Genomic DNA, 11,584 nt, shown 5'->3' with positions numbered 1-11,584 from the left:
TCACCGTCACCCACCCTCGACAGCTAGTCGAACACCAGATGCATTCATCTCCCGCGGAGCTCTGATAACATATGGTAATTTCTCGACCTATCGCGCGATTTTCAATCAAGGTCATATCATTTTCTTCATCGCGAGTTTATTTTTTCACCAGAAAATGTTCCAACTTTTCTTCATTGAAAACTACGTCACGAGCTATAAAAAATTTCTTCCCATTCCACACGCGATATCCGCTAGGGGCATAACCGACGAAATACACTTTCTCACTTTTCAAGCTTCTCAAGTTGTCGAGCTTCTTTCGAAGTTGTTTAGGAACATGCACGTAACATTCACCCCCGAAAATTCGCAGGTTCGAAACATTCGGCTTTTTACCGTGCCATGCCATCATACGGTGTAATATTTCCGTCCACAGCTACTGTCGGACTTCGGTTCAGTAGATAGACAGCAGTAAACACTGTCTCACCCACATGTTCTTCGGAATTATACTTGCATCCAGCATAGCTCGAACTTGTTCGATGATCGTTCTGTTGAATATCCATATTCTGACAAAACTTTCTCAGCGCCTTACTCGTGTATTCATCATCGTTATCACACACCAAACGATTGATTTTCACCCCAAAGTGTGCGGAAGCCATTGCTTCATACTCCACCAAACACTGAAACACTCCGCTCTTTGATCGCATCAGGTAAACAACAGCAACGTGGGTGTAAGTGAACGTAACGAAATAATTATAGCCGTCCCACGTCATGTGACTAACTGGTCCACATACATCACTATGCACTATTTCCAATGGCCGATATAATCTAAGGAATCGAAATTCCCTAGATGCTTGCTATGAAGGCAAGACTTTTCGCTCGTCCTCTCTCGAGCGCTTCGTGATTAATCTAGGGAACTTATTTCCCTAGATGTAGGCAATTGAGGCCTAAGAATCACGGGTCCAAATTTTTGCTAAGCCAGGGAACCTATTTCCCTGGACTTGTTTTTTGTCTCTTAAGGGCTAGGCCCGGCGGAAAATATCACGTAATCACGAATATGTTTCAGAATCAGACGACTCCAGATTGGGTCGTCCGAGTGAAACTCGTAACTACTTTCGGATGGGATATTTCCTGGTTTCTTTTTGGTTGAGCTCCTTCCTTGTTAGGAGCTCTGGCCTTGGGTGCGTGACGCCTGGTTGCCAACGCTGGTGAATGGTTTCGGATTTAAGGAATCACCAATCTGCTATTTTGAAAATGAACTTAACCTTTATTTTTTGGACTTTGAATTAACGAATTGAACTAATTTGAATTGAAAGATGAAATTGAACTATGAACCGTTTGGTTTGATTTTCAGAATTGGACTGACTTACTTCTTCCTCACTTAAAAAATATATACATGTTTTTTAAGGGAGAGAACAATCTCCCTTTCCTATTCTCACAGATAACCAACGACGTGGTTATCTGCTTCCGAATTTCTCAGCGTGGGATTTTTCCCAGCTGTTTCCTATTCAGATTACCGAAACATATCGGTTATCTGTATTTACCGCATGGAACCTTTTCCACTTGTTTGCGGTCCTATGCGTCTCCCGTCATTCGCACTTATCTTTGGTGCGCCGAAGAGGACGGGACCTAAACAAATTAGTGCGCATGTTTACGTCTGTCGTAAAACATATGCCTGATTATTTTTCCCTGAGTTGTTCTAGCTTATTTGCGTGTACGCCCTTGTTCATATTTAGGATGTCAACAAACATCCTGATAATAATTTACCCGCCTATTTCGTGCGGTCCTAATCTAATCTACCAGCGTGGAAATTTCTTGTCCGGTTGTCTCTTCAATGTCGAGTTGATGGTTCATCTTGGGTATATTGGCTCTAGCGCGAGCTTTCATCTATTGGCTGCTTTTTTCGGATATGACGCAGCTTGTCCTCCTCAATGCTTGGTCCTTGGATCATTCATCTTGGCTCTTACGCGAGCTTACATCAGTTGGCTGCAATTCTTTCGGATATTGGTGCTCTGGTAGCGAGCACTGACGTCTTCTTCCTGATTAGTTGGCAGGATCATTTCCTTTGACTATGTCCAGCACTGCTACTTTGACTGCTGGTCGTTTGAGGATCCTCTTAGTGGTTTGTATCTTCACTTGGCGAACTTGACCATCTTTCGCCACAAACGTTTCGATGATTCTTCCTTTGAGCCATTTTCCTGGTGGTGCGTCGTCATCCGTGATTAAGACGATATCGTTGACTTTGATCGGTTCTACTTTCTGCGTATTCTTATTACGCTTTAACAGAGTTGGTAAGTACTCCTTCTTCCATCGGTTCCAAAACAACTTGGAATAATGTTGAATGCGTCTCCGTTGCGCTGTGTCATATTGACTGGTCGTTGGTGCATACGGTGGGGCATACTCTCCTGCTCTTCCTATTAACGCGTGGAATGGCGTCAACACTTCATCGTCGATGCAGGAGACTGGTATGTGTGTCAACGGTCGAGAGTTGACTAAAAATTCCGCTTGGATGAATGCAGCTTGCAACGTTGCTGCTGATGGCTTGCTCCTACCCCAAACTTTCAGGATCTCTGCTAGTGCCACTTTGACGTTTCTTATTAATCTCTCCCAAGCGCCTCCAAAATGTGGTGCTGAAGGTGGGTTGAATCTCCACTGGATTTCCATTTTTGCTGCTTCACTTTTGCCCATCTTCTCGTTGATTTCATTGACTAGCGACTTTAACTCTCGCTCTGCTTCAACGAAGTTCATTCCGTTGTCGCTGTAGATACTGGTGACCTTTCCTCTCGGTTCTGGAAGTTCCTTAACACGACCATGAACGCATCAGTACTGAGATTTTCTGCCATCTCAATATGTACTGCTCTTGTTGAGAGACAGGTGAATATGACGCCCCATCTCTTCTCGAGCGATCTCTTCACTGCTACTTCGAAAGGTCCGAAGTAATCTACTCCGCAGTTTGTGAATGGAGGTATATGCGCTTCTGTGCGGAAATGTGGTAGATCTGCCATCATCGGCTCTACCGGAGTTGCACGTCGTATTTTGCACCTATTGCAATTCTTCATGACGTTTGCTAATACTGTTCTTATATGCAGTATCCAATACTTCTGCCGTAATGCTGCTGTGACAGTTTTCTCGCCGTCGTGGAAATATCTTTCGTGTGTTGCTTTCACGATCAAATACGTATATGGATGCTTTTGTGGGAGCAATATTGGCGTTCTTGTAGTCCATGGTACTGACATGGCTTTCTTCAAACGTCCACCACTTCTCATTACCCCTGCCTCGTCTAGGAAGGGTGCGTAACTAACCAATGGTCCTGACGCTATGGTTCCGCCATTGAATAAAGTTTCCATCTCTGTTGGAAACGCTTCCCATTGCATTTTTTTTTATAGAGCACGTTCTCAGCTCTTTGGTAGTCTTTATACTCAATGTCTGGAATATATCCACGACGTAATCTTTCCTTTGTCCTGTTCAATACACATAGGTTCTTCACCAACTTCCACCAATCTGAGTACTCCTTGTACTTATCGATGAAACTAAGTTTGCATAGTTCTTTGTGAACTAACACTGTTTCTCTGAACTCTTCGTCTGTTTCCTTCTCTTCAGTGGAAGGCCATGACGACTCTGAGAGCTTTAGGAAATCAGGTCCCTCAAACCATTGTGATTTTCCTAGCTTTTCCTTTGTGCCTTCATCGGCTGGATTTTCATCTGTTGGCACCCATCGCCATTCATTTTTCCTGTTGTCTTCCAGAATCTCACCTACTCGATGCATCACAAATACGCTTCTTCGTTTTGGACTCTTGATCCATGACAATACGGTCTGTGAATCACTCCAAAACGTTTTGCTGACGATTTTCAACCTCGTTTCATCTATTATCGACTTTGTCAATCGGCTTCCTAACACGGCTGCTTGTAGCTCTAGGCGTGGTATACTCAATGGTTTTACTGGTGCTACTCTCGACTTTGCTGATAGAAGTCTTACATGTTGTGTGTTTCCAGATACATTTCTTATGTACACACATGCACAAAATGTTTGCTCTGAAGCATCTACAAAGGTGTGTAGTTCCACTTCACCAGTTCTTTCTTCGAGAATGTATCTCGGTATCGTTACGCTCTCGGCAGATTCAATCACCTCTAACCAGTGTTGCCAATCTGACTGCAACTTCTCGGGAATTTCATCATCCCAATCTATATTTTCTATGTGCAGTTTTTGCATGAGAATTCTTCCATGCACCGTTATGTTCGAGATGAGTCCCAGTGGATCGTAGACACTCATCACGAAAGCTAGTACCTCTCTCTTTGTTGGTAAATGTAGCATTTGTGTGACATCACTTCCTAGCTTGTCTAATTTGATTTGATAGCCGAGTGTGTCAGACGTGGTGTTCCTATATACACCAAGTACCTTTTCGGTCATTGAATCCTTTTCTTCGAACATTTTGACAGTCAATGCTTGTACACGTTCCGAGGGTAGACTTTGAAGAAGTTCTCTACTATTCGATGTGAAATTCCTGATGTGGAAGCCTGCATGATCGTGAATCTTCATAACTTGTTGCACTATTTTTGTTGCTTTATCGAGCTCATCAAAACTATCCAAATAATCGTCGACGTAATGTTGCTTTACTATTGCTTCAGCTGCCACTGGATAATTCGTCCTGAATTTTTCTGCGTTGTGGTTTTTAACCGCTTGTGCACATGACGGTGAACAGGTTGATCCGAATGTCATCACCTGCATAACGTATATATCAGGTTTCTTGCTGCTATCACAATCTCTCCACAAGAATCTCTGAGCGTGTTGATCTTCAGCTCGGATTCGTACTTGGTGGAACATCTCTTTGATGTCTCCACATACAGCAATTGCTCCTTCTCGGAATCTTACTAAAACGCCGAACAATGACGTAGTAGCATCCGGCCCTGATAACAGTTCCGTGTTGAATGATACACCTTGTATCTTTGCCGCCGCATCAAAAACCAACCTTGGCTTAGGTGGCAACTTATTTTTGTTGTGCACAATAAAGTGTGGAAGATAATACACTCTATGTACCGGCTTCATAATTTCTTCCTCTGACAGTTTGCGGATGTAGCCTTTCTTCTTGTAATCCGCAAATGTTTCTATTGCCCATTTTTTCAACTCTGGGTCTTTCTTTAACATTCTCTCACTTGTTGTTAGCCTTTTTGCTGCATTGTTGTAGCTATTTGGAAATTTCGTTTCCTCATCTTTCCATAGAAGTCCAACTTCGCATCTACCATCCTTGTATTTCATAGTACTTCTTAGAATTTGTTCAGCCTTATCTTCTTCAGCTGATTTTGGTAGATTCTTGACTAATTTCACACCGAAGTCTTCGGTGGAGAAATATTTCTGCAAAGCCTTGTTCATTTCATCTTCTTGCTGAATGACCATGATGTGTCCGCCTTGCACGTAGGACGATATGTTGCCGAACATGAACCATCCAAGTTTGGTTCGTAGCGTTGTGGGCTCGTTCGGTTTTCTCATTCGCTTTTCGAATGGAATCAACAAATGACTGTGACTCAGTCCAATCAATATCGTTGGGCGTATACTGCTGTAACTGCTCAACGGCAGATTCTTTAGGTATGGATACCTTTTCTCCAACACCTCCTTGTTGAAGCTTTGCTCTGGGAGTTGGAGATTCTTTATCGTTCTCACTCCTTTCATGACGTATTCTTTTTCATTGTTGCCGTTGATTCGTACATGAACTCTACGGCTGTTCTGTTCGTTTCTAGGGACGTTCTGCGTCCATTTTAGCATCAAAGGATCAATTCTTCCGTTGAGCCCTAACTTGTTCGCAATCTCCTCGTCTATAAGAGAGAGTGATGACCCCGCATCCAAGAAAGCGAACGTGTTGATGATTTTGCCATTATTTTTCAGCATCACAGGAACTATTTGGTAGAATACGTTGGGTTTTGTTATTTGTTGGTTATTGTGTATTTCACCATCTGCTTGTGTATCTGGACTATGCTGTCCTTCCGACTGATTTGGATCACTTGATCTTCTCTCTTGAGTTTTATGAATTAATGGATGATGTTTATAGTTACATCCATTAACTCCGCATCGTTTTGCTCTTTTGCAATCTCGCATCACGTGATTTGAGAATGCAAGACAGCTCAAGCACACCTTAATTAATTTCGCTTTTCAGGCTTCATAGCCTTGAATCTGGTGCATTCGAGGAGTTTGTGACTTCCTCGACATGCTTCACATTTGCGTGGATTTGTTGGTCGGTTCTCCTGATGCGTATTTATATTAACTCTACGCTCAGGCCTTAGTTCTCGCGGCTGCGGTCTACTTATTTCTCGCGGCTGCGGCCTGCTGGTTCCATTCAGCAGTCTATTGGTTCTCGAATGAGGTTTTAGCCACTCATTGAGATTAGCTAAAGTCTTTGCCCCGTCGTACATTTCTTCAGTCCACTTCACCTGTAGACCGTAGGGCATTTTCCTTATGATCTCTTCCACCAATCGGTGGTCAATCAGGAATTCTTCTCTATCCATTAGAGAAACATTACTGACGAGATTATCCAGTACTTCGGATATCTCGGTAATCAAATTCCGACTCTCCCTTTTGATATTGGTGAGTTCGGACAATAGTTCTTTATAGACTAGTTCGGGTTTTCCGAAATTATCCTCTAGTCTATCAATTATTTGGTCCATATTATTTGGATCCATCATTAGCTGTCGTTCTCTCTGCGTTCCCGTAGAGTACTGTTTGCAGGCGATTCAAATTTTCAAGCCTGTTAAATTGACCTTGTTTTGTGGTCTCATCAAAGGCTTTTTTAAATTTCGGCCATTCTCGTGCCGCGCCTCCAAATCTTGGCAAGCTCATCAATGCCTGCCGCTTCAGATAGACAGTCCATTCTGGCTCTGCCTCCTGTTCTTGATCGTCGCTACTTCTTAATTGATTCGAAGTGCTTGGTTCTAATTTTGTTGTCCTCATGGACTTTACCAGAGCGCCCATTGCTCTTGCAAAATTTCTTGCAAACTATTTCCGGAGACTGATTGTCTGACTTTGACTTTCAGTTCCATCAATTCTCTTTCTGTGCTCATGCACTTAGGGCATACCCACCTTTCTTCCTGCTTGGGTAGGTATGCGAGTCCCACACATGAAATGTGGAACCACCGATCGCATTCATCGCATGCGACCATGTCCTCTTTCTTGTCTTTGTCCGTACACAGACGGCAGTGCCCATTAGGGTTATATGAGTATGTAGCCATTTTAATAACGTGATTCCTTCTTGAATGCACGTGAGTCCAAATCAATTTATCTTGAGTGCTTGAATTCCAAGTCTTATCTCCTCTTACAACGTGATTCCCGTTTGAATACACGTGAGTTCAATTTCACTCTCTGGCGCGAGAGTTCAAATTTCAATTCTTGACTTCTTAGTCTTTTCAAAAAGGCGTGATTCTGAGCCTTGGCGAATTCTCCTCTTGCGCGAGGTTTCGTGTTTCTAGATCTTTGGTGAAGGTGTGAGTTTTAAATTTCCTCTCTGGAGCCACCAAAATATAATCTAAGGAATCGAAATTCCCTAGATGCTTGCTATGAAGGCAAGACTTTTCGCTCGTCCTCTCTCGAGCGCTTCGTGATTAATCTAGGGAACTTATTTCCCTAGATGTAGGCAATTGAGGCCTAAGTATCACGGGTCCAAATCTTTGCTAAGCCAGGGAACCTATTTCCCTGGACTTGTTTTTTGTCTCTTAAGGGCTAGGCCCGGCGGAAAATATCCCGTAATCACGAATATGTTTCAGAATCAGACGACTCCAGATTGGGTCGTCCGAGTGAAACTCGTAACTACTTTCGGATGGGATATTTCCTGGTTTCTTGGTGTTTTACCTTTTTGGTTGAGCTCCTTCCTTGTTAGGAGCTGTGGCCTTGGGTGCGTGGCGCCTGGTTGCCAACGCTGGTGAATGGTTTCGGATTTAAGGAATCACCAATCTGCTCTTTTGTAAATGAACCTAACCTTTATTTTTTGGACTTTGAATTAACGAATTGAACTAATTTGAATTGAAAGATGAAATTGAACTATGAACCGTTTGGTTTGATTTTTAGAATTGGACTGACTTACTTCTTCCTCAATTAAACTATATATACATGTTTTTTAAGGGAGAGAATAATCTCCCTTTCCTATTCTCACAGATAACCAACCACGTGGTTATCTGCTTCCGAATTTCTCAGCGTGGGATTGTTCCCAGCTGTTTCCTATTCAGATAACCGAAACATATCGGTAATCTGTATTTACCGCATGGAACCTTTTTCACTTGTTTGCGGTCCTATGCGTCTCCCGTCATTCGCGCTTATCTTTGGTGCGCCGAAGAGGACGGGACCTAAACAAATTAGTGCGCTTTGCGCATGTTTACGCCTGTCGTAAAACATATGCCTGATTATTTTTCCCTAAGTTGTTCTAGCTTATTGGCGTGTACGCCCTTGTTCATATTTAGGATGTCAACAAACATCCTGATAATAATTTACCCGCCTATTTCGTGCGGTCCTAATCTAATCTACCAGAGTGGAAATTTCTGTTTTCTCTTCCTCCACTACGCCACCGCGTAGGGTCCCAAACAAACATATGCTCTAATTTGCGTGCGTCATAAATGCCGCTTATCGCTTGAACGCATTCGTTCAGCGTCCTATTTGGTCTTCGGCCCTTCGCTTTCACGCGGTAAGGCGCGAGACCATGCGGTTAGCAATTAGGTTTTGACTCCCACATGGGAATCTAAATAAACGCTGTGGTTAACACGCCTTTTCCTTTTTCGGCCCTTCGCACATTTCATGCGATAAGGCCTAACCTTGCTTGGCTAATTGCCGTCAGTAAATATTTATTTTTTGTTTTTGTCTGGCTCCCTATCTGGGCCGCACTTGATCAAACTAGCACCCCTTGGGTGGCCCGGTGCTCTCGCTTGGGTCTTATCTAAACATAACTCATAAGGCTCGGATGGAAAAACATCTGGCACGCTTATCTTGTTGGAAGCTAAAGACGGAAAGAGAAACAGTCCCTTTTCGCTGGTATTGATTTTTATTTGCGCCTGTTGCGCTTATCTCATACAGACCCAGGCTGAGTCAAAACATATGCTCGCCTGAATCTGTTTACAAATAAATTTGTTCTTTTATTTACGCCAAATGCGCTACTAAATTAAAATTTACATTGCGCCTGGAAGCGCTCCTATCATTCAATTTTACTGGGTCCGTAACAGCCGATGTGGTAATGGGTCTGTAATAAATCTATGGTCCGGATGTGTACGAACAGGAGAGCGGAGAGAATAAAGACAGATATACGAGATTGTAGAATCGACTATACTGGTGTTTATTTGATCGTGTAGTTTTCACAAATTGACAACGATTGTGGGACGATAACTTGTAGTAAGTGGATAGGATTTCTTCTGGATTAACAATCATCAGCTGGTAAGTGGATAAAATTGATTTGGTTGCGAAAATTTGCTAAAAAAATGAAATATTTTTCCATAACTTTCATCAGACGGTTGGTGGAAAAAGCTCTCGATTGACGCTAATGACGCGCATATGAAAAATCTCCGCACGGTGAGAGCGAGTGAAACTTCTTCTTGGAAGTGAAAGAGATAGGCGCATGTAAGCCTGGATGATCTGCGACTTGACAGCAAGGCTCGCAACGAGAAAGCGGTAATGCGGGCGCTATACGATTCGTCCAACGTTTTACTCGAATGTTGGACTCAAACATTTGACTCGATGAATCGACAAATGTTGTGACGAATGTGCTGCTACACGGTGAAGTGAATGTTCGATTCAATGCAATCGATCCAAACAATCTGCGAGTATTTGGATCGAATGTTTATTGTTTTTATTTACCATCAAAAACGTTAGATTGCTTCGACAACTCGCAAGCAGATCGGTCGAACCTATATTTGATCCGATACAGGTGTTTTTTTTACATCCGTTTCTAGTGTGTATTTTGACGTAGGACTACGTCTAACCGGAAGATATAGGGGGTGAAATGGAAATCTAGGCACTGAACAAGTAGGAAAAATGCAAGATTTGGAACGCTTATAACTCGAGCATTTCTCAATAGATCGCAAAGGTTTTTGCATCAATTGATAGAAAATATATCCACGCATCTATCATAACGAATAATATTTCATTTTTCTTGAGATAAATAATTGAATAATTTTAAAATATCAAGCATTGTCAAAATGCACTATGTGCCCATTTTTGATTGGTCCATTTTGTGCTTCTCAAATCGTACCGACCAAAACGGGCAATCAGAGCAGCAGCGAAATACAATGAAGCACGATTGGAAAGGAAAAAGAAAAAAATTAACGAAACATTGGTCGCAGTCTCACACATGCGTAATTCTCGAGCCAGCCAGTCAGCTTAAAAATCCCCGCTCCGCTGCCGTAACGATCATTCTCATTCAAACCGTACACCACATCGGTTCGCATCACAACAAATCAACAAACCAACCCAAGCAGCCATGTCTGGACATGGTAAAGGAGGAAAAGTGAAGGGAAAGGCAAAATCCCGCTCGAACCGTGTTGATCTGGAGTTCCCCGCAAGGGTAGCTAGGCCGAGCGCGTTAGTACCAGTGCACCAGTCCACCTAGCCGGCGTTATATAGTTTCGGCCGCCGAAGTGATCGAGTTAGCTTGCAAAGCTGCTCGCGACGATAAGAAAACCCGCATTCGGAACAGAACACATTCGGTTCGGTGGACATCAAGATAACAGGCAGTTGCAGCGAGTGGCGAGCGGCAAACGCAATCGCAAAACGGCATCAGGTAGCAGAAGTAAAAAGTTTGTTCTTTATACAAACTGCTTTGGTGGCAAATCCAGAACAAGGCGGCATCGAGGGCGTTCGAAATGGATTTTTTCAAAACCACGAGTACTAAGTTTTCTAAATTGGAACCATTCCATTAATCAAGGCGCTTTTAAGGGCCATTAAACCTTCCAAAAAAGAGTTTAGGAAATACAGTTCAATGCTTTCTAAAACATTATCCAAAATAATAATAAAACACAAATTGATTTTTTCATAATTTGTTTGTCAGGATATGATGAGTATGTGAATTTGGCAGTTGTTCTGAGCTTATTGATTTTCAGCAATTCTTAAATTGCTTCTAGATTGAAAGTACAGTAATTTACACTTATCTCGACATTTAGCTAATTGGACGGACCTGTAATGTGACATATTTAGTTGGACATTTTTGTAAACATAGAGTTCGGGGTCCAAATTATGACCCCACATTGAAAGTCGACACTGTACCGCTGTCATCGCAAATGTTCAATTACAGGTTAAAATTACCTCCAATCCGATACTGAGTGGTGGTAATGCGACGTGCCATTGAATGTAATTTACTGTAAAATATGTCACAAGCTGGATGGGAAGAAATTTTCCAACTTTGAAAGCTGTGGCGAGTGGCAAACGCAATAGCTAAACAGAAAGGTTTAACCGAACAAGATGGGAATGTCGAGTGATAACAAAAACACAACACCAAAGGTTATATATTCATAAAGAGTAAACAGTAAACTAATCCATTTTTCAGGTAGATAGGTAGGTAATCACGTAGGAGAAGAAAATAAAACAATATATTTAAAATATATATTTAACAAAATCTGTCCCCTTTGTATAGTCCTACGTCACTCCGGTTATGTC

The 11,584-nt window shown here is 42.4% G+C and overlaps 1 protein-coding gene across 1 annotated transcript; it reads right to left on the bottom strand.

Annotated features, from left to right (window-relative positions):
- Nucleotides 1-3,289: 3,289 nt before the first annotated feature.
- LOC129773804 (uncharacterized) lies at nucleotides 3,290-6,061 on the bottom strand. Its single transcript, XM_055777457.1, has one exon. It carries the CDS (start codon nucleotides 6,059-6,061, stop codon nucleotides 3,290-3,292), a length of 2,772 nt encoding a protein of 923 aa, XP_055633432.1.
- Between the last annotated feature and the right edge of the window lie 5,523 nt (nucleotides 6,062-11,584).

The sequence above is a fragment of the Toxorhynchites rutilus genome, chromosome 3 (genome assembly GCF_029784135.1).
Source record: "Toxorhynchites rutilus septentrionalis strain SRP chromosome 3, ASM2978413v1, whole genome shotgun sequence".
Classification (NCBI taxonomy): domain Eukaryota; kingdom Metazoa; phylum Arthropoda; class Insecta; order Diptera; family Culicidae; genus Toxorhynchites; species Toxorhynchites rutilus.
The sequence above is the reverse complement of the archived record's forward strand: the minus strand, read 5'-3'. Positions and strand labels throughout refer to the sequence as shown.